General features: G+C 40.6%; 1 protein-coding gene across 1 annotated transcript in view; it reads right to left on the bottom strand.

Moving 5' to 3' along the window:
* LOC131255423 (DExH-box ATP-dependent RNA helicase DExH15 chloroplastic) overlaps nt 1–27,965 on the bottom strand; it is a 145,670-nt gene that overhangs the window by 58,332 nt on the left and 59,373 nt on the right. The window contains exon 10 of the mRNA XM_058256127.1: nt 13,881–14,087. Coding sequence (XP_058112110.1) covers nt 13,881–14,087 — 207 coding nt within the window. The remainder of the gene's footprint in view (nt 1–13,880; nt 14,088–27,965) is intronic.

The following is a 27,965-nucleotide window of genomic DNA, read 5'->3' as shown; positions in this document are numbered from 1 at the left end:
AATCCTCCATGTCTAGTGGAAACTGCTTGTGCATCGAGTACATCTTCCATCTGTTTGCTTCGAACAGGCAAGGAGGGTAAAGGTGGTAATGGCTCGGATGATTGGTCAAGTAGGGACCGTGGGTTTGGGACTAGGTCATGGTCTGTGGACGGATCAACAGGCGAAGTAGCAAAACCCTTGTATTGTACTAGATCTTCCACATTAAAAGTAGAACTAATTCCCATGGTAGGTGGAATATTTACCACATACGCATTAGGACCCAGTTTCTGCATTATTTTGTATGTTCCTACACTACATGCTTGTAACTTTTTAACGGCCCCATGTGGGAACCGTATAGGCCTCATACGAACCATGACATAATCTCCTACTTGGAATTCTTGAAACCTATGATGAGAATCATTAAACGCTTTGTATTTTTCATTACTTATATTAATTCACTTCCTGATCTCACTATGCAACTCATGTATGTGATGTGCAAACTCATGTGCGGACTTAGATGGCCTATGGGACACAGACATAGGTATGAGATCTACAAGTTTCCCAGGTTTGTAGCCATGCACAACCTCAAATGGACTCATGCCTATGGACCTATTGATGGAACTATTATATGCTAACTCGGCTATAGGCAAAACGGTATCCCAAGTTCGAACGTGATCACCCACAAGGCATCTAAGCAGATTTCCCTGACTCCTATTGACAACTTTAGTCTGACCGTCTGTTTGAGGATGATAGGCATATGAAAATTGAAGCCTTGTCCCCATCATGTGCCATAGTGTCTTCCAAAAATAGCTCATAAAGCATACATCACAATCAAACACTATGGTCTTAGGTAGACCATGTAAACGCACTACCCCCCAAAGAAAAGCTTAGCGACATTGGAGGCATCTGACATTTTCGAGCACGGAATGAAATGGGCTCTTCTGGAAAAACGGTCCACAATCACAAATACGGAATCATGTTTCTTGATAGTTTTCGATAAGCCCAACACGAAATCCATACTAATGTCCTGCCATGGAGCATGGGGTACTAGCAAAGGCATATACAATCTTGTATTTTGCTTCCTTCACTTTGCCAGTTGACAAGTCCCGCACTGCCCAACAATCTTGGCTACATCTCGCTTGATACTTGGCCAATAAAATCTATCCTCCACAAGGGCAATAGTCTTATCCCTCCTCAAATGACCGACTACCCCTCCTGCATGAAGTTCTCAAACTAGGAAATCACGGAGGGAGGTACGGGGAAAGCAAAGTCTGTCACCTTTAAATATGAACTCATCGATGATGACAAACTCGTGACTGTCGGTCGATTGACCATCTGCAGCCCATGTGCATCTTCCCAGTGTGAGGCCTTCCAGATACTCACACGTGCACATGGGGTCTTCAGCATGATCACAGGTACTCACCTAACCATAGGAAAATCGGTGCAGCCCACCTCCTCCTCTAATACATACACAAAAGTGTACGTGAAGTGATGTCCTCATCAACTCTTTCCAATTCTGAGGACCCCCCAAACTTACCTCAGATGGTGGAGGTGTTGTTCCTTTGATGTGTTATAGATAAGAATGTCATCAAAATACACTACAAGGAACTCACCCATAAAGGGTCTCAACACCTGGGTCATCACTCTCATAAATGTGCTCGGGGCATTAGTCAAGCCAAAGGGCATGACTAGCCACTCGTATAGCCCATCCTTCGTCTTAAAAGTTGTCTTCCACTCATCTCCTGGGCATATACGTATTTGGTGATACCCGCTATTGAGGTCAATCTTCGAAAAGATTGTGGCAGCCGCCATTATGTCTAACATATCATCAAGACGCGGTATGGGAAACTGATACTTGACCATGATTTTGTGATGGCTCTACTGTCCACACACATGCGGCACGTGCCATCTTTCTTGGGCATGAGAAGCCCTGACACGGCACATAGACTCATACTCTCTTGAATGAAACCCTTGATGAGGAGCTCATCTACTTGCCTCTTCAACTCTGCATTCTCCGTAGGGTTCATACGATAATGAGGAAGGTTTGGTAGAGTTGACCCAGGGACAAGATCAATGGCATGCTGAATGTCCCTCATGGGTGGAAGCTCATCTGGTAAGTCCTTTGAAAATACATCGTGAAAGTCATCCATAATCAGCTTCACCTTCGGGGGGGGGGGCCTCTACACTAACCTCGAGTGTAACTTCTCTCGCCATTAAGGCGTACACCATCAAATCCACCGTAGTCTCTCTCAAACTCCTTGGCGTTGATAACATGGAGAGACATAGGTTGGGATTTCCTCATATCCCTTGGGTTACCCAACATCCCCTTAGTTTTCTTTTCCGCATTGCTTTTTGGTGGGAGAGTAACTAGAGATATCTTTCGAAATCCTCCTTTCGAAAATCCCCCTTTCTTCGGCGAAATTCCCTCCCCTGCAAATCATTTTTTTAAGCTTCGTGGAAGCAGATTGCGTACTGATATATTCAGTACACTTTATCGTACTGAGTAAACTCTCTTGGGCCCAACTTGAATTTATGTGGTTTATCCACACCGTCCATCATTTTTTCCAAGTCATTTTATGGTCTAAAGCCCAAAATTGAAGCATATCCAAAGCTCCAGTGGACCACACCACAAGAAACAGTGAGAATAATGATTTCCATCGTTGAAACCTTCCTAAACCTTTTCATAAGGATACAAAGGCAAGGATGACGGGATAACACAAATATCAACTTGATTTAAAAATTATGTGGCCTCGAAGAACTTTCAATGGTAGGCCTTCGATTCACAATGTTTCCTATGGTGTGGTCCACCTAAGCTTCTGATATGCTTAACTCTTGGTACGTCTCCATAAATTTTCTTTCTAAAAAGGATGGACGGTTTGGATAAGACATCCAAATCGTGGTGGGCCCCACATAATTTACAAAGTATGCTCTCATAAGGCAATACTTTAGTGGATTAGGTGTTAGACGAGTAATACTTTAGTGTGTTACCCTTAATGTGCAGGGGCCACGTTGATGAATTTTTTGTATATCCACACTGTCCATCAGTTTTTACAGATCATTTTATGAATTGATGTGAAATCTTAAGTAAAACCAATTCTAAAAGCCCCTAAGAAGTTTTCAATGATAGACATTCAGTCCTCACTGCTTTCCATGGTATGGTCCACTTGATATTTGAATCTGACTCATTTTTTGGCCAATGCCTAAAAATGATCTTGTGAAATGAATGGATGGTTTGGATACAACACATGCATCATGGTGGGGCCAACAGAACTTGGTAACATCAACCAGGTCGGTCGTGTGGCACACCACGCAATCCGTCTCCGATTTTGGAGCGGGACTTTGGTGAGACCCCGGAACTAGTGATGTGGGTGGGACCCTTACGTAGGGCTCATCTCAATGCATGCATTGTATATCCATTCCATCCATCTGTTTTTCCATATTAAATTAGGGCATGGTCTAAAAAATGAAGCAAATATACTTTTCACGTAGACCACACCATAGGAAACAGTGATTATTGGCCATTAAAAATATTTTGTGGGCCACAAGTTTTGGATCAAACGAATATTTGTTTTTCTTTCACCCAGGTTAGTTTGACCTTATCAATAGGTTGGATAATCAACAAACATTACGGTGTACCCTAGGAAATTTTTAATGGTGGATGTTCAATGACCATTGTTTGTTGTGGTATGGTCCACCTGAAATTGCTTCTTCTTCATTTATTGGAACCACACACTAATTTAAGCTGGAAAAATAGATGGACGGCATGGATATACAATGCATGCATCAAGGTGGGCTCTACGCTCAGGCTCCCACCCACATCGTTGTTCTGAGTCGCACCAAAGTCGCGCTTCCGATTTTGAGGGATTTTGGGGTGCGGCTTTAATGGATCTTAGGCCCCGTTTGTTAAATCTGAAGTCTAAAGACTAAATCTGAAATCTAAAGCCTGAATCTGAAATCTGAAGTAAAAAAACTTGTTTGATAATTATGGCTGGAGTCTAAAAATTAAGTAATGAATCTGAAACAAATTGTTTGTTAACAAACATCTTAAATGTCTGAAATATGTTAATTTGACACATTTGCCCCTATCTCTCGTTTGGAAATGTTTTACATTATAAAGAAATTATTTTTTATTAAATGAAAATAAAATCATTATATTTAATTCAAATAAACTAAAATACTTGATAAAAAACTAAAATATCATCATAAGGCCCTCAATTCCTCTTAGCGGGAAGATTGTCACTATGTCACTATATGTTGTATAGGATTGAACACCAGTAGCAACAAAACCTTCAAATAAGGCCCACCGTATATTTATATGCTATCCAAACTGCTTATAAGGTCTTTCCCAATTGGATGAAGTGAAAACATATCCAAAACTTTCGTGGCCTATTTAAGTTTATTTTCCATCCAATATGTTCATAAGGTCACAAATACTTGTATGAAGAGGAAAAAAAAAAGCATATTGATCCAAAACTTTTGTGACCCTAAAAAGGGTTTCAATGGTAGACATTCAATCCCCCGCTGCTTTTCACAGCTTTTTTTTTGTCTTAAGCTTTAATACGAGCTCGCCAAATGGATGGATGGTTTGGATATAACACATACCTCATGATGGGACCCACAGAACTTGCTGACATCAATACAGCAGCTATATAGTTGGTGTGAGGTACACCAACTCATCCGCATCCTACTTGGACGCGGATTAGCTACTGACAGGTTGAATAGCGAGATTCGCTACCGAAGTGACGTCATCAAGTTCCATGGGCCCACTATGATGTATGTGCTTTATCTACACCGTCCATCTATTTGGAGATTTAATTTTAGAGCAAGAGTTAAAGAATGAGGCAGTTCCAAATATGGAGTTGACCCCACCACAAAAAACAGTGGCGAGATTGATGCCTACCGTTGAAACCTTCCTAAGGCTCACCATGATTTTTATTTGAAATCCAACCTGTTCACAAGTTAACGCAGACATGAAAGAAGGGTAAAAACAAATATCAGCTTGATCAAAAACTTTTGTGGCCTATTTAAGTTTTTAATGGTGGGTGTCACTCTCCCCACTGTTTTCTGTGGTGAGGTCCACTGGAGCTTTGGATTTGACTCATTCTTTGGATATTTACCTAAAATTATATTTCCAAATGGATGGATGGTGTGGATACAAAACATACATCATGATAGGCCCACATAACTTGGTGACGTAACTTCAGTAGCGAGTCTCACTACTCAACCTGTCAGTGATTGGCTACTCCCCTGCCACCAGTCAATGGCTAATGGTTGGTGCTATGTGGGCCCCACCATGATGTATGTATTTCATCCATGTCGTCCATCTATGTTTCTAGATCATTTTATGGTATGAGACCAAAAATGAGGTATATCCCAATCTCAAGTGGACCACATTACAGGAAAACAGTGTTGAATGAACGTCGACCATTCAAAACTTTTTGGGGCCATAAAAGTTTTGGATCAAGCTAATCTTTGTCTTTATCATTCATCTAGGTCTATATGACCTAATCAACAGTTTGGATGTCAAATAAACAGTACATTGGGCCTTAGGAGAATTTTAATTGTGGATATCCAATCACTATTGTTTTCTTGTGGTATGGTCCACCTGAGATTTATATTCCTCTCATTTTTGGTATCAATCCCTAAAATGATCTTGAAAAATGGATGAATGGAATGGATGAAACATATACATCATGGTGGGGCATAAAGAAGTTTCACAGGTTAAAAGTTGATTTTGTATTGTGCAAACAATTTAAAGAGAAAAAATTTGCCGTAGTAATTTGAAAAGGGGTAATTTTGGAAGCAAAAATTGTTGTTTAGTGAAAAAATCACTGAGCACATTCCACATTCACCATTAAGCCAGACTCCTATCACAGAAAGAATTCAGTGAAAAACCACTTAGTGCTTTCCTTCTTCCGCGTTAACGATGCATTAACAAACACCACTAAACACGGAACAATTTCCCAATTCTGCGTCAAGTGCAAAAATTCAGAGTTAACAAACAGGCCACTGAGGTGGGTGGAATCCCTGACCGTGGGGCCCACTGTGGTGCATGTGCCTTATATCCACTCCGTCCATCTATTTTGAAAACTCGTTTTAGGGCATGCTCCAAAAAATAAGCAGATCCCAATAGCAGGTGGACCATAATATGGGAAATAGTGGTAATCAACCAATAAAACTTCTCATGGGCCACAAAAGTTTTGGATTAAGCTTATATTTGTGTGGGGTCTCTTCATCTGTCTTTGTAACCTTATCAATAGATTGAATGGCAAATAAACATTCTAGTGGACACCATGAAGTTTTCAATGGTGGCGATTTAATCACAACGGTTTGTTTCTTGTGGTATGGTCCACTTAAGATTTGGATCTTGTTCATTTTTTGGATCATGCCTTGAAAGGAGCTGTCATATTTGATGGACGGTGTGGATATAAGGTACATACATCATAGTGTGCCCCATAGTTATGTAATGCATTTTTTTTGTAAATTTTGTTTTTTCTAAATATGCAAATATGTGTATTTAGGCATGTCCTGAAGTTTCACTGAAAAATTCCACCATTTTCCTCATGTTTTTCCCTTTTTTCCTGAATTTCCAGTTATCGTCGATAACGATATTATATCTTTATCTCCGGCCAGCAAAACTTGTAGCAACACCGACAATTCGAACAATGCTCCTTAGCATTGGTCAAGGTGCATCTGACTACTGCAAGTGGTGTGGTCTCTTCTTCTACTTCCTCATCACTAGCACCAATGATATTGGGTTGATAGACTTCTTCATCATAATCGCCCCGTTCATCTCCTTCTTCCTCGCAATCGTCAATCACCAGGGCCTTGTTCCTTTCTTTCAAGGGACACTGATGGGCAAAGTGACCAACTCCATGGCAATTGAAGCATCGCGTTTACTCACCCTTCCTAGAGCTAGCACTTGCTATTCCTTTTCCTTTGAAATCTCTTCGGTTTAGGCTGGGACCCAATTTGGGATCTAGACTGACTCCCCATGTTAGGCTTAGCCCCTTGAGAGTAAGTCCTGACACTTGGATCCCGAATGTCATAACGCTTACCAACTGGCGCCTTAAGGTAGTGTTCAATGTCTTGCACCACTTGGTACATGTGCTCCAATGTGCCAACATCACGAGAATAAAGTTCTCGTTGGATCTCAAATCGGAGGCCCATCCTAAATTGAAACAATATAACCATCGGGTCCTGAACATCACATCGCATCATGTACTCCTCGAACCCAATGATGTAATCTGGCACGGTCATGGATCCCTAGCACAAAGCCTGCCACTGGTCTAGGAGCCTCTAGCGATAAGAAAGAAGAAGATACTTTTCTTTAAGGACCTCTTTCATCTCGGCCCAGTGCACAACTGGTGATTCTCCTTTCCTTTCAATTTTACGTTCCATGTTGTTCCAAAAAAGTTTGGCCTAGCCCACCAATTTCATCTTGGCAAATCTCACTAGACGAACATCAGACATATTATACCACTCAAAATAGTGGTCCATGTCTGCCAACCAATCAAGCAATGCTTTGGGGTCCAAGCGACCATCAAAACTGGGAGCCTCAACTTTGACACCTTTCATGACTTATGCATCTGGATCATAATGGTTATAGGGCCCCTCACGTGGTGGTGGCACGTGTGCTCGACCACGGCCAACGCCTTGGCCACGACCACGCTCCTGCCTATCAACTTGATCTTTAACCTGAGATTGAGTGTCTTCCCCAGTGTCAGGGTTTGCCTATAAGGAGGCCTTAAGTTGATTGACATGCGCATTGGTCACGGTTAATTGAGTGGCAGTGGTTCTATTGTGCGCTTCAATGGTCGTCAGACGGTTATTGCTAGCATTAAGGGCCTCGGCAATCTGTTCTAGATTTCATTATGCGTTATAAACCAAAACCAAGTCCTGAATGAAAACTCCAAAAGGGAAACGCTAGGTCTTAAGACAATGATAAAACTAACCTAGATGCAATACAAAAATCCTATATGGCCTAGATCTATATGGGGACTCAACAAAACCTAGGAAAATGGCTAAATAAACTCAACAAAATATGTCCCCTTCACAGAGTCTGTACAGGGACTCAACAAAACCTAGGAAAAGGGCTAAACCTACGATTTTTTATAATTTGGATTAAGGGGTTCTTTAGTAAATTTTCACCACAAAGAGGAGTTGTCAATAGACTAACCTACGCTATAAAAACCTGCTCTGATACCAAATTTGATGCAAGACCGATGCATGAACCAAACATCATGTGAGATCAAGTAGAAAAATAAAGATAATTAAAAATAAAAATAAAAATAAAACTTGCCATAATCATCATAAATACCATGAAAACCAAAAGGACATCATGGATAATCTCATCCAAGGTAATCAACATCGTCACACAAGATCATTAAATAAATGGAAACTAGGATCTAATGGATGTAGGGGCATCCAATTACCATAGGGTATAGTCTATTCCAAAGTAGAAGACCTATTACAACATATGGTAAAATTAGGGTTTGGGTAATTTGGAAGAGTGGGAAAGTTAGGGATTTTAGATTTAGGATTAAGGTTTTGGGAATGGAAGAAAGGGGTTTTGATCTAAGGATGATGGAAAACCAAAAGAGACAAGGTGTAGCCATATAGCCAACCCGAAGGATTCACACGTGTGGTCGTACCGTCATATGTGGGGTGTGGCATGGTCAGGTTTAGGTCGGTTAGGGTTTGGATGGTAGATAGATAAGGGAAAGATGGGTTTAGGAGAAGATAAAGACTTAGGATGGAAGAGTTGAAGAACTTGAAGAAAATACCTTGATGGAGGGGAAAAGAGATGATGACATGGGGATAGATGGAGATCTTGCATCTCCATTGATGAAGATTAACCTCATACCAATCTTCCTTCCAAATCACATGAAAGAATCTTCAAATCTCATGAAGATGGAAGAAAAAGAAAGCAAGAGCTTTTTCTCTTCTTCTTCTCACAAAATCCAATGAGGGAGAGGGTCACATGCCCACCATCTTTTATAGCTCCAAGAAAGTTTTAAAAAAATACAATAAACACCCTGTTTTGTGAATTTTGACCAAAATAACCTTAGTATAACTAAAATCAATTAAAAATACTCATAATGGTGTCCAAACATAACATAAACAAAACTAAATCATATAAGCTAATAAAATCTATGAAAAACTAGTATGGACGATCCACGATCAACAACCCTATCATGTGATCCAACGGCTCAATCGTTACATCCCTCCAATCCAACAGTTTGGATCACTCCATAAAGCAACCCATGTGCATCTATCCAATGTTTGGTCTTCCAGATGCTCGCACATGCACATGGGGTCTTCAGCACAATCACGGGTACTCACCTAGCCACAGGGAAATCAATGCAGCCCGTCTCCTCCTTTGATACGTACGCGAAAGTGTACGTTAAATGATGTCCTCATCAATCAAGGTGCCAACTCAGATGGATAAATCGAGGGCCAAGAATAGATGAATTCAACAATTTTTTAAACACTTTGAATTATAGAAATGAATAGTCAATAAATGATACATGTAAATCAGTAAAGTTTTTTTTTTTTTTTTGTTTAATTATACAGATGTATACATTTACAATGCAAAGGGTTGATTTTTTTTTTTTTTTTTTTTTACTTGATTATGACACCATGACACTTGTCATTTACAGATACATCATATAAAGTTGGTAACATGATGATGTCATGATTAGCATTGTTTTTATGCATATTCATGAGAAAATTAATGACCGATGTGTTTTTTATGTTTCCTTGTACTTTTTTTAATTGTTGTGACATTTTATGGAAATCAGAAAAAAAAAAATCTTACGCAATATAATTCACGACACAATATGATTTATCCTCTATTGTGATTCTTGATACAATAACGTTTATGAAAACATTGCTTAAGAGTTGGGCTTTTATAAGTCATCATTTGCCTCATTCCAATTTGTTCAGTTTCCAATAGGGTAAGCTAAAACGAATCATTTTTAATGTTGACATTTTATTTTGAATTAGTTAATTATTATTGGATAATCTACACTTTCAATATTATTCTAAAAATGAAGATATCTTGGATAATTTCTGGAAGTAGAGATTATTTATTGTTAGAGAATGGAATATGTTTGGATGGATAGATATGGATGGGATACATGTTATCTGTTGAGATTTCCAAGATTTCCCAGCTCGTGTCGATAATGTACTCATTCTCAATGGAAAAAGTAATAACACATCATTCCAAAATGTTGTCACTTAATCTACATTGTATCAAAGCCAACACCATGTCTTGTGTTCGAGCAGAAGAGGGGACCGATGGAGAGGGCAACTTGGACCAAAGATAAAGACCCCATGACATGTAAAGGGCCACTTGGACAATCAGAGTACAAAACCATGGCCTTTTAGGGTGGAAAGGACTACTTGGACAACCAAAGTGCAGCCTCCATGCTCTCTTCAAGTGAAAAAAAAAAAAAAGGCTAGTGGAAAGGCTACCTAGAAAAGAGGCCGGAATGAGTGTCACGGCAGTGTGGGCTGTCGTAGACATTGGCTGCAAAGCATGGTGGTATGTTACAATCCCTATTATTTAGTATCCTAACTTGGTGTGTTCTATTAGTCTTCAGGCTCCAAGGGGTTCAATGTAGCAATGAGATCCAAGGCAGTAGTAGCGGATTTGGATGGGATCAACAGTTGGATCTAGAACTTTCGACGGTCAGATTTGATGAAGATGATGGTTCAGAAAACAATCAATGGGTTGCAACAGATCGCAGAAAGTTTCTACACTGGTGCAGTGTAGACCAGTGTTTTAAATATCGATGATATCAGCCAATATATCCCACGATATATCTTATATCCCACCTATGCGATACGAAATGCACGGGTAGTGCCAATATATCCCACTTATTCGATCCAGTGAGCATTTTCGATTTTCAATCCATGTTTTTGTTGTAAGTCACGTTAAGAGAGTGTTAAATGGTTATAAATCTATGCTTCTTCATATCTTCCATGCAAATTCATGGATTTGGAACTTTGATTTCGAGATTTAGGGGAGATGGGTCAAGTTGTGGAAATTTGAGAAAAATCGAAATTTCTCAATTTCTCGCGTATCAGTTGCAATCGTTGTATCCAAACACAAATTAAACATGTATGTAACCTGATCTAGTGATTCTTCTTTAGCTTTTGAATGTATTGCTTGTGTTTCTATACATGTCTTCTTACTTTTGTAAATTATATGAATACACTTGCAACAATTCAGTTGGAAAGCGCATATATTAGGACCTCATAAAAAGGAAACCCCTATTCCATGCATTTTTTTAATTTTTTTTATTTTGTAATGTTTTGATTTCTAAGTGTGTATTGATGTCTTTTTCAACAATCCCTGAAGTTCTATTGAAAAGTTCGACCAATTTCCCAATGTTCTCATGTTTCCCAACAACAGTGATACAACCGATATATCCCATGCGATAACCAATATGTATCCATATCCCAAGGGTGTGATACATTATGTGATAATGATATTTAAAACATTGGCGTAGACTACGGTAATGGTGGTGGTTGCAACGAAACTAGAGGTGGGTTGTGGAGGTTGTAACAAATCTTAATGGAGATGGGTTTGGGGTCATAGAGGTCGTGGGAGTTGGAGTAGTCAAGCTAGAGATGGGTTTTTTTTGTTTTTTTTTCAGGTATGCAACAGGCGGGTGGACAACACTAACGAAGTTTAGGACGATGGGTTGCAAGCACTGGCAAACAGGGGCCAGCGAGATTGGATGTAGAACGAGGATCGGGCCACCAGTGAGATGGCTTTCAAAAGGCGAGATTAGAAAGTTGCAGTGGTAAGGCTGATAATGGGTTTCAAGAAGGGTTCAACTATGGTGGTTAGGCAGGTCCTTACTCAAGCCTCAATGGTAGACTCTGTGAGTTTCAACACTGAGGTCACATGTTCGGGTGTCCACATGGTGTGTGTGGATGTGAGTGTGTTAAAAAAATTAAAATAAAATAAAAACTACGATGGTTAGGCATTAGCAGGTGATGAGGACATTGCCTGATGAATGGAAAGGATCAAGGGCCTGGGTTAGGGATCTGGTACCATTTAGTAGGGACTACATTTTGGAAAATGTTGTGTTATTTCTTTTCTATTAAGAATGTCTAGAATATATATACAAGAGCTGAGAGATCTTAGGAAATCCTAACTGATATATGTGTATGACTGTAAATAGGTATCCTATACTCTAATATTTATATTACACAATCTTTAAAGCATCATTATCCCACATGATATCACATTTTTTAGAACGGGAAATATTGTGGGATACGTGGGGAAAGATCGCAAATACATTGAAGTATTCTTGTGTAAGGAAAACCTTGGGGAAACTATAGGAAAAGGGTGCAAATTTTCAGTAAAATTTAGCTGCATCATACATGTTAAAAGAAACATGATTACACACTTAAAAACAAAAAAAAAAAAAAACAAAAAAACAAAAAAAAAAAAAAAAAAAAAAAAAAAAAAACAAAACAAAACAAAAACAAAACAAATAGACTAATAGAGTCAAATATTCGTAAAGACAAAAAAAAAAAAAAAAAAAAAACAAACAAACAAACAAAAAACAAATTCGGGTAGTAGTTTTCCATTGTTTAGGGGACAAACTATGCATTATTTGTCATTAGTTTGACTTACCATAGAGGATTGTAGAGTCTCACAGTCTAAAAGATGAGAAAGAGGGCAAATTGTGGTGGAAACAACTTCTCTCAATGTGAGAGTGCCACTCTTTTTATAGAATCATTTTTGTAATTATATCCTAGTTTCTTTACTAGGAATACATAAATACATCCTATTTAAGATTTCAAAGGATAACAAGATATGTTATGAAACACTAGAGTTTACCATGGCCAAGGTATTCAATAATACTAATAGCTGGCCGGAAGACCATATTTTGTGCTGATATTGTCAAAATTGTTATCATATAACAAAATCGTAACAGGGGTTGAATTATATTGAATCACAAATCGTATCATAAATCAGAATATTTTTTATGATTTTCTTAAAATTTTGAAAAATATGCAAAATAAATAAATAGATCAGAAAAAATTAAAAACTCATCAACCATCCATTTCCCATCAGTAGGCGCCAAGTAATACCATCACCTCATGATAGTGTGAAAGGATTATCATATTTCCTTTATCTTTTGTTGTTCAAGAAATTTAACTTTAAAAAAATACAAGAATCCTTTAATAATTTATATTCCTTTTACCTTTCTTAAGTGTAGAATAACATTGGAAAAGCAGAATTTGATTATGTAAACCGACAAAAAAGATATTTTGATTTCTAATCATCATTACCACAATACAAATAAATCAACATGTTCGCAACCATCTACAAAAACATTCCAGATAAGTCATATATCAATTGGTGATTCAACCAATTAAGAAATAGGAAATCATAAGAAAATGCAACACGATTTAACGTTGAAGAAACTATCTATCATGTAACCTTTTATAAATACCAAAACAAAATAATTGACCTCTTCTAAATGATTCTTAAAGTTCCCACCAATTTAAAACATAAAATGAGAGCCACGTAAAGCTTAAAATAGAAGATACCAAGTATAATTTGAATTGTAAATCATAGGATGGAAATAATAGAATTGTTCGATTCATGCATATAAAAAGGGATTCAAGGTGGGATTCAAATCGTTGTGCTTAAGATTCAACTCAAATCATAAATTGTAAATCGTAGGATTTTGGTAACTATGCTCTTAAGAACCCTATTCAGGGAAGGTTGTGAACTACAAGTATGAACCCATACTAAGAATACCAGCGAACCAACTACTTGGTTTGTACTTCCAAATATATCGTAGGTACTAGGTACTACTACTCGAGGGTAATGTACACAATATTTGAAATCTATGAGACAGACTCACCATGTTCTTGACTTTAGAAGCAGAGAAAGAGTCCACATTCCCCAAATAAATAGCAGGGATGAGGTGTGAAACTTCTTCATTATCTTTATATTTCAAGCACATGAAGTGTAGAAGTCCACTTTCCAACTCTTTCAACTGAGTTTTCAATGCAGCCATTCTCTCCAATTCCATCCTCCGTCGAAGTTCAGTCCGTAACCGTTTCTCTGCCTGAGGTAAAAGATAAAAGTGGATGTCCTTCAAATGCCAAATGATTTGGAATATACAATGATTAATAAAGCTAGAGTTGGTAAGAAATCATGTTAACAATCATTTAAGTAAAAGCATAATTGGAAGACATTTCGGTGAATTCTCATTCATAGCAAGTAATGCTAAAGGTTGTTAAACGCCATTAGATTAAACTTCCTTAAAATACCAAAAGTAAAGAATTGACTAAATTGCTCTTACGATGTTAAGGCAAAAGAAAAACACAATATATCCTCAGTATATCACCTTAAGCTCAGATAACTCTATTGCATCAAGAAGTTGTAATGATAAGATCATGACAGTCCCTGCTTGCTGCTTTGGTGAGGTTGTTGGACGCCTTATCTTAACTTCACATATTCAGGATTTACTAGTTGTTCATGTGCCAATTCTGGTGCTCTTGGTTTACTGCATCTGTTCATGTCCTGAGTGAAGCTCATTGAAGGTGCTCGGTACTTTCACTTAGTCAGCCGATACAACACTTGGGTAAAACATGCACTTACATTATTGTCACAGACTCACAAACACCCTACCCAGGTCATAAGTTCATTTTACAGGTGCTGGGGATGTAGATTTTCATTGCAAGCTTAAAAACCAGGGGGAGTTGACCAATGGTTGATCAAAGAGGGATAAGATGCAAGAGAAAAGGCGAGGAGGTGATGACTCTCCATCCATAAGCTCGTTAAACAGTGCTGTCATTTTCATACAAATACAATACAAGAAATCAATTGTATCATTCATACAAATTGGATGACTGTTGTCGCCAATCCACCCAATAGGCATGGAAGTAATGTTGTCAATATTGTACAATGTTAAGCAGTGTTGTCCTTATCATATGATATACATATGAATAGTACATACAATTTTGATGACTCTCAAATTGCAAATCCACCTTAATCACACACGAATCAGATGAATCTTACAACTCGTATTGTGAATCATACAATTTGTGTTATTACGTAGATATGCTTGCTGAAATTCATTAAAAGTTGATTTCTTTCTTCTTCTTCTTTTGTTTATTTTTTTTCCTTTTTTGTTCCTTTCGTTTCTTAAACCTATACAAGGCCCATCCTTGTTAACTATGCCTTTATTTGTCACTTGAAAAACTTACAGAGAAATGTAGAGGATTTGGGGTTTTTGTTACTATTCAAGGACCGATAGAGCAGAAATCCAAATATATTTCTCATTTGTAAAAGAATCGAACAGATTGTGTTTGCACATGCTTCTACATTAGAAAAGGCATAAAAGAACGTAAAATATTTAGGAAATCTTTTCTTTTATCTTTGTTTGAATTTCAAGGTAATTCTTATGAAACCCCTTATGCCTTTTTTTTAAAGGGTAAAGTCGATTTATTTAAGAGAATATAAAACACAACAGAAAAGGCCAAGACACCCCAACAAGGGACAAGCCCAGAAAGGGTCAGCTCTACTTACATTGATTTAAAGTCCCACACCATTACACCATTAGATCCCAATGTGACATCTTTCGCCTCGCTTCTAATCTGGTGGAAGGAGGTGGGGAAACTTCCACAGATCTAACGCTTCACTGATCAAGTTTGCAATTCTCTATGGGCAATGACAAACTGTCACCAATTTGATGATGCTCTTAGAATCCCCTTTGATTACCGCTGGAAGAAAATGATTGGAGGTTACAATTTCAATGGCTAGGAGCAATGTAGCAGCCTCCGCATAGATGGGGCCTGGATGCCGACTGGGTCAGAAAATTCAATTAGAGATTTGCTGAAGTGGTCTCTTAAGCAACCTCCTTTCCCAGAAAAGCTCAGTTTACTGAAGAAGCACCCATTGAAGTTTGCTTTGAAGTGCCCCACCGAGGGAGGAGTCCAGCTAATGTGAGAGATCTCCACATTCGGGTTCCAACGGCTTGCTTCTGACCAGTCACACCAGAGGAGGATCCAAGGAGATTCAGGACCACCCTACTCCAATACCTGACTACCCTACATATCTTGTGAGAGATCGCTTTTGGATCCGACTGTTTCCCCCTTTTGCCTATTTCTTTCCAACCTAATGTTCCACAACATTGTGAAAACGGCCATCCTCCACAACAATCTCTCAACCAGGCCCCACGCTTTCACAAAGCAACTTGAGACCACTTCTTTAACTTAAGCGAGAAAACCCCATTCCAGCCCGAACTTCTGCAGCACCCCAGACCACATGGCCCATGAGATTTTCATCACAAAAACACAACATGCATTGATTCGCTATCGCCAGTCCCCTAATCATATCCATTGAAAGGATTTTACCCAAGCTTGCCATCAACACAAATGCTTTCACTTTTAACAGAATAAGGACCTTATATTAGTTCGATTGATAAGGATGAAAACTCCTTACAGCATTTGGAAAGCCTGGTGAAGGAGCCATTCTCCTCATCCTTAAGATCCCCCAAAAAGCAGCCCCCAAATGATTTTCCCATTAATCCTTTGATAGTAATGCAGCAATTTGGCTCCTTCCTCCATCGTTATTTCAAAAGAATATGCAAAATCATCACTCAGCAGATTATTGCCACACCAAAGGTCCAAGCAGAATCTAATCTTCTTGACATTACCCACTAGGAAATGCAAAAGACTCGTGCCCCCCCCTCCACACCAATGAACCCTTACTCCTGGATGCTTCTTGGATGTTCCAACCATTGTCTACGGCCCATATTTGGCCCCTAGCATCTCCATAAAAGGGAGGTCTCCCCTTTTCCCATACGCCACAACCACTTCAATAACAGAGAGGGTCCTAGGAGGATGCTTCCAAAGTTCCATGCTCCTCCGCCACTTCCGGATGAGAGCATGGAAGGGTGATGTCCATGGCGGCGATCTTAAGATCAAGCTTCTAGAGTTCCACAGAGGACTTCACAAGGAGGAGTTTGTCGAATGGCTCAATGTACCTGAATGGGTTTTCAACTTCCATGATGTGTTAGACGACCGGAGTGTGAAATTGGTGGCGATCTGCCTCAAGGGATGCACCTCAGCTTGGTGGGAACAAAATCCCCAAACCCAAGAGTGCCAAGGGCAACCAACGATTGCAATGTGGGATGAGATGCAAAAGATGTTGCAAGATGCATTCCTTCCATTCAACTACGAGCAACAATTGTACCAACAATTGCATATGGTCCATTAGGGGGATCACGATGTGGACACCTACACTAAAGAATTCAGCCTTCTATTAAGCCGGCAATGAATTCGGCCTTCGTGAGATGAACACTCAAATTATTGAAAGATACATGGAAGGGTGGGGGGGCTACACCCATCAATCAAGTATGAACTTATGATATTCCTAGTGTGAACTCTAATAGAGGCATCTCATCAGGCATACATGGTAGAAGCACACGAATAGCGAACCGGTGCAAGATTCATCCAAACAAGTGGAACTTGTGCTCAACACATGATAGTTTATGACAAAGCCTGCTACAATGCAAGAGCATCCATTGCCATCTGGAGTACTACGGGAAGCAATAGAAGGGACATGTGCAGACACCTCTAGCACCTCACAAACAAGCCGAAGTTGGACCTTTTGAGTGTTACAAGGCAACGATCCAAGACACAGATCGTCCAATTGTTGCAAGCAACTAAGCTAAAAAGAGAAGGGGAAACAAACCATGGTGACAGCGAAGTCAAATGGTGAGTCCATAATGGAGCATAGCCCGTCATATAATTATTACGACAATGGTGATGATGGAACCAAGGAGCTCACCTACAGTGATGATAGGGAAGCAATTGTTCTCCACAAGAGTCTCTTAACGCCATAGAGTACTGAGCATATTAGTGTTGCGCGACATGCACGGCCGATGGCGACAGTGTGCAAGGATATCATAATGGAAGTTGTAAGAACATGATCTTGCAAGAGACCATCGACAAGCTTCAGCTACCCAGGGAGTTTCCCCCAACACCCTACAAACACTCGTGGATTAGCAAGGTCAATAAGGTAATGGTCTCTAAACAGTGCCTCATTTTGTTTTCCATTTACTATGATGAGGTATGGTGTGGTGTGATCGACATGGATGCATGCCACATCCTCTTAGGTTGACCATGGTAGTAAGATCATTATGCCGTCCATGATCCCAGTCATAATGCCTATGTGTTTCAACATAATGGGAGAAGATAATTCTTCGCCTAATGCAAGAGGAGGTCAAGCCCAAACCCGCTATGGAAGGAATAAGAAGTTCCTTTCCATGGCTACATTTGTCTGGGCCGCCCAAGAGAGTGGAAGAACCTACATATTAGTGGCACAAAGGAAGACCATTGAGGAGACACCCATGGCCAAGGTGGTGAAGAGATTGTTGAAAGAATTTACCAATGTGATGCCAGATGAGTTACCCAAGTGCTTGCCCCCAATGCAAGACATCCAACACCACATGGATCTAGTTCAAGGCTCTAGCTTGCCAAACAAGGCCACCTAACAAAGGAGACCAAAAGAGAATGAGGAGCTCAATTAGAAAGCATGAGAATTATTAGACCACAGCTACATACAAGAGAGTATGAAGTCCACGTGCGGTTCCAACATTTCTCGCCCCTAAGAAGGATGCGTCATGGTGCATGTATGTGGATAATAGTGGCAATTACAAGATCAACATTATATACCGTTTTCCCATCCCCTGGTTCAATGATATATTGGATCCATTAGCCGGTGCTATGGCTCTCTCAAAGATTGACCTCAAGAGTAGTACCACCAAATATGTACCTAGCCAGGGATTGAATGGAAAACGGCATTTAAGACAAGGGAAGGTCTCTATGAGTGGCTTATCATGCCATTTAGTTTGTTTAATGCACCAAATACTTTCATGAGGGCCATGAACCACCTATTGAAGCCATTTACTAGCAAGCCCTTCATTGCATACTTCGCCAACATTCTCATCTATACCTGCTCACATGAGGAACACTTGAAGCACCTTCAGTGATGCGAACATCAGTGGTGCACCCTTTAGAGTGTACCAGAGGAGGAGGCATCGCCGACAAAGTACCAGAGAGGAGTTGATGTGATGGACGTCGGGTCAATTGGACCCAATTTCTGACACGCTACAAGTGCAAGAGTGGCATGATCGCACTCTGACAGCAGGCCCATGAGGCGGATTTCACACCCTCTCAAGCAAGTGTTTTAGTTTTAGGCTTCTTTTTATTCTTTTCCTTATTTTTAGGGGATTTAGTGCACTTTTTGCATTTTTTGTGGCTTATGTATACACTACGAGAAACCCTATTTTATGATGGAATGAATGATAATTTGTATGCTTTCTTCCTCTTTTACCAAAGTGATTAGGGTTTCAGGATTGGCCTTTAGGTGTTGAGGATTCCACCCTAGTTTCAGATTTTCCTTCTTTCTAAATCTTCAAGGTGCAAGAAAAGGTAAGAATCAACCGTTTTCTTTTCTTTGATGCCCTAGAATCCGTATTCTCTTTCATCTCAAACCCATCTCTTCTTCATCTCTTTCATTCCTCTGGATATTCTCTATTGGTTTGAACGGAAAAGAGGGATGGCTAGTCAGGAGAATCGGATCCAAACTTGACTGTGGACTGGTTTATGCTAGATCTAGGATATCCTCATATCCCTAAGTCTTCCATTTTTTTACTTTACGTGATTTTATGCTAAGGAGCGTGATCTTGATGGAATGATTTCATCTCTGTGTTAAGATTAGCTTAATCCCCTTGATTGAAAAAAGTTAGTTGATTAATTTTATTATTTGAATCTCTTCAACCTGATTATACATACATCTAGGGTTAGGCCATCGCATGTCCCTACATCATTCAATTGGTATTTGAGGCGCTAAAAAAGGAAAGGCTCCACATTGATACCAGTGTTCGAAATATCGATACTATCAGCCGATATACGATATCGCAGTCCAGCGATACGAAACCCTTCGAAAGATGCTTAAAAATTGAAAAAAATTGCAGAATACTTTATATGGATCAATATATTGATAAATATCGCATAATACCACCAAATATCATTCGATATCGTGTGATATCAATGATACTACAACTCCAGGACGTTGGTACAGCATCATTATTCGAAAAAAAAAAACTTTCAACAAGTAGATTTCGGTACCTGTAAAGGAGATCTCCCTAATCGGAAGCTGTATTTGAAGGCCATTCGAATCGCAGCAATAAAATCTATGATTTGGGAGAGATTTGGGCGAAATTCGTCGAAATTCAGAGAAATCACGAAATCCAGCCAAATTTTCGGCGAAATCCAGAGAAAACCTCAGCCAAATGATAGATTTGGTAGAGATTTTAGGGTTCTAGAACGCTGAAACCCTCTCTCAATGCAGGACATGAAATTTTGAGTGGTACGACATGTCGGATGCTCGTCGAGTCCGATTTGCCAAGATGAAGTTTGTGGGCCAAGCAAAGAGGTTTTGGGCTACTATGAAGCGAAAGAAAGAGAGGTCGAAGGAACCCCCAATAGTCCATTGGGGATAAATTAAAGAAATTCCTAAGGAAAAATACCTCCCTTTCTCTTATCACTTAAGGTTGGTTAAGGAATCGAAGTCCAAGTCTAAGTCTCTCCATATTCTAAATACCAAAGACTTTGAGCGAGAGACTGAGTCAAACTCAATGGTGTACGCCCTTGTGGCTAGGGAAAGTGCACCAGAGGGTAGTGCAGAGTTACCCACTGAGGCCATTCCAGTAATGGATAAGTTTTCCCGCTGATCTACAGGATGAGCTTCCCCCTATGAGGGATATACAACACGCCATTGATTTAGACCCTGGGGTGACTCTATCAAACTTGTCTGAGGTGATCAATAGGAGTCTGGGAAATTTGCTCAGGTGTTTAGTGGAGGAGCACACCAGAACGTGGGACACTGCACTACCTATCGCCGAGTTTGCATTTAATAGTTCTGTCAATAGATCCACAGGTTTAAGTCCTTTTAAAGTCGTTACTGGTTATAAACCTAGGAAGCCTAGTGATCTTATCCCTATGTCCATGTCCCATAGGCCATCAAAGCCTGCAGAGTCCTTTGCACATCACATTCATTCATTACATTAAGAAATCAAGCGAAAGATCAATACTAGTAATGAACATTACAAAATTTCTGCTGACCAACATAAACGATTCAAGGAATTCAATGTAGGGGACTCTGTAATGGTCCGCATCAGGCCAGAGCAGTACCCTCAAGGAGTGTTCGTAAATTACACACGCGTAGCGTTGGACCATTCAAAATTATAAAACGAAACGGTCTCAATGTGTATGTGGTAGATCTTCCACCTTCCATGGGAATTAGTTCCACATTCAATGTGGAGGATCTAGTTGCATTTTAGGGGACCACTGATACATTGTCCAGCCCGTCATCTAATCATCCTGATTCCCCAGACCTTTCCATTGATCCATGGCCCCCTCCCAACCCATCTTCCAGCCTCTACCTCTCATACCTACCCTTCCCACACCTAGAGAGGAGATAGAGGATATTCTGCACCATCAGATAATATCGACGTCAAACGGCGGATTTCAAAAGTTCCTAGTCAAGTGGAAGTCACGCCCAGCTTTAGATAGTACGTGGCTCACTGAGGAGGAGCTTCAGAGACTTGATCTTGACATCTTGGAGCGGTTCAGGAGTTTTGTTTCGCCAGTGGCGAAATCTTCGCAGCCGGGGAGAGTTGATGGGGACATCTCGCGCACACACATGCCCCCCTTACGCACGTACGAAAGGAGGGCCCTACCTTCGATCCAGATCAATGACGACATCCATGGAGGGCCTCCTAGTTAGAGGACTGTATTTTGGTTCCTTGGGGTGGACCCGATCATCATGTGGACCCCATCATTAGATCTCATGATCGTGGCCCACTACCCTAGGTGACCTAGGACTGAGTTTTACTTACTACCGTTATTAGGAACATCATCAACGGTTTAGATTGCATTGATTAATTGTTATTTTTTATTACTTCATCTTTAAGTAATAATATGCGTACATGGCACGGCTTTTAGGGTATAGGTTTTTCTTATAAATAGGTAACCCCATGTAGGTTTTTTTTCATTGAAGATGATTAATAAAATTTTGCGTTTTCCTGCTTCTCTAATTCTCAGAGAAACCTAATTAGGTGTGAAACTCTCCCTTCTTCGAAGGGCTAACTACCGTGGTGTGAAGCCACACCCATCCCAAATCACCCCAATCTCCTACCCTCCATATTCCTCATCTCCTAGAGCCATCCCCTCATCAAATCCACCCACGTTTGCAGCTAATCTTTCCCGTACAGTAGATTTCTAGAATCTGGCCCTGCAGGAGGACTAAAACTTCGGCGAAGCACCATGTTCCAACCGATCATCCCTTTGGCCTCAAATTTGGAGGGAATGTGGCCCATCCTTGGCCGACCAGGCCCTAGCTGGCCGATTCTAGATTCGTGGGCCCCACACATGTGCGTCAAGCCGGTTTATTGTCCACATATGAGGGCTGATCACAGGTTCCCTCTCGTCTTTATTTCACTCCTCTTTTGCCTTGTTTCCATAACCCTAACCCTAGATCATCTCAAATCCCCAAGTTCTATTCCACTTTTGCAACCCTAGGTTTTCCTGAATTGAAACGTAAGAATCCCTTAGTTTAGGAAATAATTCTTTACATGCGTGAATGAATCTACTATCCTTTGAGCATTGTTTGGTCTATAATTTTTAATTGATTCAGCCCTAATATGTTTAGGCTTGGACCCTCATAGATTCCCCTTGTTGAATGTTTGACTTTATGTGGGATGTGGAATTATTGTGATTGTTTCTAAATTATTATGATCTAAAGCCTGAAATCTTGCACATCATATCTAATTTTCATGTCCTGCATCATTTTAAGTCTATGGTAGCGTGCTTATTTATGTTTCTTGGTGCAAGGGTATTTTTGTAATTTTTCCTTTTTAGTAAAGCCTTACTAATAAAACAAGAGCGGTGGGGGCCTGTGAGCATTAGAGCTCTCCACTCCCTCTCTCACGCTTTCTCTCCTCCTTATATTCTTTCTTCTAGATCAAGAACATAGTTGAAGGAGTTGAAGTAGCTATAGAAATAGTAAGAACGAACCGATTCTATAGATACTTCTTCTTGAGTAAAAGTAACCATCTCCCATGCAGGAGAAAGCCAGGGGAGACTCGCTGCTCTCTACAGAACGGGAAGCTTGATTAGCCCGTGTAATGCAGGGGCATTTTCACACCAGGCTCGAGTGGGGTAGCTCGTGGGATGCGGGGACAAGCTCAGGATGGGTGACTCATGTGATTTGGGGCCCACGGGGAAGGTCTCGTGCTCAAGACTCCTCACCAGGGTGATTAATGCATGAGCATTTCACACCAGGTTCGAGTGCAGTAGCCCGTGAGATGCGGGGACACACTCGGGGTGGGCAGCCCATGTGATTTGGGGCCCACGAGCCCACGAGGGGGGGTTCGGCCGAGGTCCTAACCCATGAGATGTGGGGCTTAGGCTATGAGATAAAGGGATTAATTCATCATAATCTAACAGTTCGAGATTTTAGAGCAAGTGGTTAACTGTCCTGCATCAAATTGGTATCAAAGTGGGAGGTCTCGTGTTTAAGACTCCTCACCGAAGGTGATTAATGCAGGGGCATTTTCACACCGGGCTCGAGTGGGGTAGCCCGTCGGATGCGGGGACACACTCGGGGTGGGTGACCCATGTGATTTGGGGCCCATGGGGGAGGTCTCATGTTCGAGACTCCTCATCGGGGCTGATTAATGCAGGGGCATTTCACACAGGGCTCGAGTGGGGTAGCCCATGGGATGCGGGGACATACTCGGGGCGGGCGGCCCATGTGATTTGGGACCCATGAGCCCACAAGGGGGGTTCGGCCAATGTCCTAACCCATGAGATGTGGGGCCTGGGCTATGAGATAAAGGGATTAATTCACCATACTCTAACAGTTCGAGCTTTTAGAGCAAGTGGTTAATTGTCTTGCATCACCGTGCAAGCTTCCTATAGAGGTCCCAGCATTTTTCAACAAAATGACTGGAAAGCCCACATTGCGCGCACTTCTTAGGTCCACAACCTCTGCCACATCCACCTCCCATGTCACAACAATCACCTCTTCCACCACAGCCACCACCGCAGCCCCGGCTAGATAACGATGCTAAAGCCAACTTGTCATTGGTTCCACTTATAGAGCCCAAAAATACACACCGGAGGCATGCATACACCTCATTTAAAGATGACACATCTTTGCCACCCAAGATTTGGGCACGAGTGGGTTCATATTCATGTTCCAACCCAGATAAAAACTTGGCCACTCGATACTCTTCACATTGCTAACATAATTTCTTCAAATTGGTAGTCATGGGCTGATACACATTCAACTCTTCCCACATTCCTCTGAGATTGAAATAGTATTCACCTAATGATTTATCCCCTTATTAGAGCTCGAATATTTCTTCAAATAATTCATAACTACGAGAGATGTTTTTATCAAATGAATACATCTCTCATAGAACATCCCGCACTTTCTTAGTCATATCCAAAAACATGACATTTTCACTTACCAAGAGTTCCATACTATTTAGGCATTTTCCTTGATCCATTGGCCATAAGTACTAGATTCTTTATCAGGTTTCTTTGCGGTCAAATATCTAAATTTTCCCTTGACCGTGAGAAAAACTTGGATTAACTTAGACCACTATAAATAAATTATCCCATTTAACTTAATAGAGGTTATTTTGTAACATCCCGAATTTTCACAGCCAGAGTTGATACTCGTGCCCGAGAAAACCGGGTGTTAATAATGTATAAACTTGGATGCTTTAAAAATCGCACCTTATATTTTTTTTTCCCCGTTTGGATCACATCCAGATACATTCATGAAGGTAACATTCACAAGAGTAAAATCAACTGTATTGATTATATATCATCAGAGTAAAAGGAATAATCAAGGCCTTCCTAATGGAAACTTATTACATTCATCGACTTCGGAGCAGAAGTATAAATCTAATTAAATAATCTAGCTTCGAATTCTTTCAGCGTAGTCTTCTACAGGAAGCGGGCCCTCTAAGTCTTTAAACCTATACGTCACTTGTATAATCTGTACGATTGGAAGAGGGTCAATGCCCTACTCATAGTGAAGGTAATCCTTTAAGATTAACAATAATTCAAGAGATTCATATCAGGTAAAGTAAGGGTCTGATACGTCCCGTGCTCCATTAACACGAGGGTATCAGCATGCGCAAACAACCTACATGAGATGCATGCCTAGGAAAGTGTGTGGGGCTCATCATACGTAGTGATCATCGCAATGTGGAATTCGATTTATAGATAACCGGCTCGACCCGCACTCTCACTATACGGATATTCACCGGCATGGCAAACGCTACCGTGGATTTACGAGAACTCCCTAAGGCGCACAACACATGGGCTGGGTGAATTAGTGTAACGATTTGTTCATGGAGCGACTATTTGCGACATCCAATCCCAGAGTGATATGACACTGCATTTGTGAATTACACACATCGATTTATGCACCACTACACGTAGGCTCAAGGACTTGCGTGCCCCAAGAGGGTCTCTACGCAAAGCACATTACGTCCATGATAAAATATTTGAATCACTAGTTGTGATACATCTTACACATCACTTGCACTTATAAAGAATATAAACTGAATCATAACGAATATAGTTGCATCTGAATCATAAAGAATATCAACTGAATTATGGAGGTTCTGGAATGGCAAGACACATACCCAAGCCGTAAAGATAGACGACACGAGGCCAAAATAATAAAGAGAAAAGAGACGAGGGTCAACTCAACACAAGTGGCAATGGCCAACAGAGAAGAGTGACAAGGGTCAACTCTATAATAAGGAGAGTGGCAGTGGCCAACTCAAATAAAGAGACGAGTGGCAGGGCCATCTCAATAAGTTGATGAGGCAGGGGCAAGGCTTGTATCCATGGCCTCACATAAATTCAGAGAAATCCCTTATAATGGACATGATGTCATAATCCCAGCAAGGCCAATAATTGTAATGATAATAACTGAATCAATTGATAGGATAATTCCCAGAAAAATATAAACATGAGAGGCAGGATGATTCACATCATTAAAGGTATGAAAAGGCAAGATAATTCACATCATTAAAGGTATGAAAAGGGCAGGATAATTCACATCTTTAACAGCATGGAAAGGCAAGATAAATGTAATAACTTAAATTAGTGTAAGCTTAAAGGATAAAACCCTCACCTTGATTATCTGAATGTCCTCTAAAGGTTAAACGTTCGAGGTAATTTGGATTCACCTGTTTTAAATTTAGTCAGAGTGGTGTTAGAGGTTCTATGTCATGCATAATTTTAAGCTTCGAGGTTCGGCAAGTCCTTACACCTTGTCAACTCAATTTTATCATGGAAGGCTTCTCCACTTCCTTTGATTAGGAAGTTTAAAAGAAAAACATCATGAGAATAAAGAGGAAGGAAAGATTACGCTGGCCTGGACTACTATTGGATGTCGCTGGATTTCCACACTCGGTTTCCTTCTCCTCTTCTTCTCTTTTGCTCGGGTTCTTCCTTCTTTCACTCTCCTTCTTTTATTTCTTTTTTTCCTTTCTTGTTGGCGTGTCTCCCAGCGTGGGAGACATGTATTTATAAAATTCTGGATTTCCAGAACTTTCTACATATGGAGAATATACCTAGTGCAATCGGACTGCGTAATGTATGGGCGTCCGATTTTGGAACGTCTCTTCTTCTCTCTTCTGATCTTCTTCTGACAAATTTGACACGTTCATTGGGTGGGGCACAGAGGAGGAAGGAGGTGGCTACGATCTTGGGTGCAAGGACTTTAAATCGGCCGATCAATGGTGGCCCTGTTTAAATGCAGTTGGTTTCCACGCGAGTAGGTGTGCACCCGTGTGCGATCCAGTGGTTGGAAATGCCTAGGGGTTGGTCGGTGATAGCCTCTCTACTAGATGGATGGTTTTAATCATCCCATCTGATGGTGATGATGGGCCACAGTGGCCCTCAATACGAGTGTTGTCCGTCCGTTGCGGGCGGAAGAGAGGAACAGGGAGTGACTCACCCTTTTCGGAGTTTCACGAACCGTGTTTGACGGGTTTGGTTTGCATGATTTAGTGGGTCCACCATGGTGACTTTTAGGAAAATCCACTCCCTCCATTAGCATGAGGGGGTAGTGTTGGGCCATGGGCCAAAAAATTAAGAAAATCGAAGTCTTTGGTGGGCCACCACACATGTGATGACAAGTGGGTGCTTCCCAATGGTTAAACACCCCTGGAACCACATAACCTTGTTACGTGATTAGCTGTGGGATTAGGTGGGGCCCACATGAATGTTTCTTTCAAGGATCCACTTCGTCTATCTGGTCCACAACGCTATTTTAGGACACGAGGTCGAAAATAAAGTAATTCTATAAATCGGGTGGACCACACGGTTCGACGGAGTGGCGAGAACACTCACCATTGAAACCAAAATCCATTCCCACGTATGCTTGGTGCCACGCATGGCACATCTATTTACAAATTTGCCCTTTATTTTGTCTAAACTTCTGTCATTCGTAACTCGCAACTTTATCACCCAAATGAGGTGAAATTTGACAGGTGATCATTATTTTTCACACCCTTTCAACTAGTTAAATTTGGGCCCTGATCCATCAAGGATGACCAAGATACTCATTTAATGGCTAACACACTCCGTAATTCAAAATAACATTTGTACACCTCTAATTGATAAGTTACCGGATGGTTTGGATCTAAACCCTAAGATCTTTATGATGCTCGGTTTACCATCATGTTCGCGTGGCCCGGTTGGCAGATCAAAACATGACGGATGGTCATATGACTTGTTAAAAATAAGGGAACTTGATGGTTAGCACTTTGATCACATATGTAGGTGGTTGAACGGTTAATTTCGTAAATGGATGGGCATAAAGCGGGTTTCTG

This window comes from Magnolia sinica, chromosome 9, assembly GCF_029962835.1.
Source record: "Magnolia sinica isolate HGM2019 chromosome 9, MsV1, whole genome shotgun sequence".
Taxonomy (NCBI): Eukaryota; Viridiplantae; Streptophyta; class Magnoliopsida; order Magnoliales; family Magnoliaceae; genus Magnolia; species Magnolia sinica.
The sequence above is the reverse complement of the archived record's forward strand: the minus strand, read 5'-3'. Positions and strand labels throughout refer to the sequence as shown.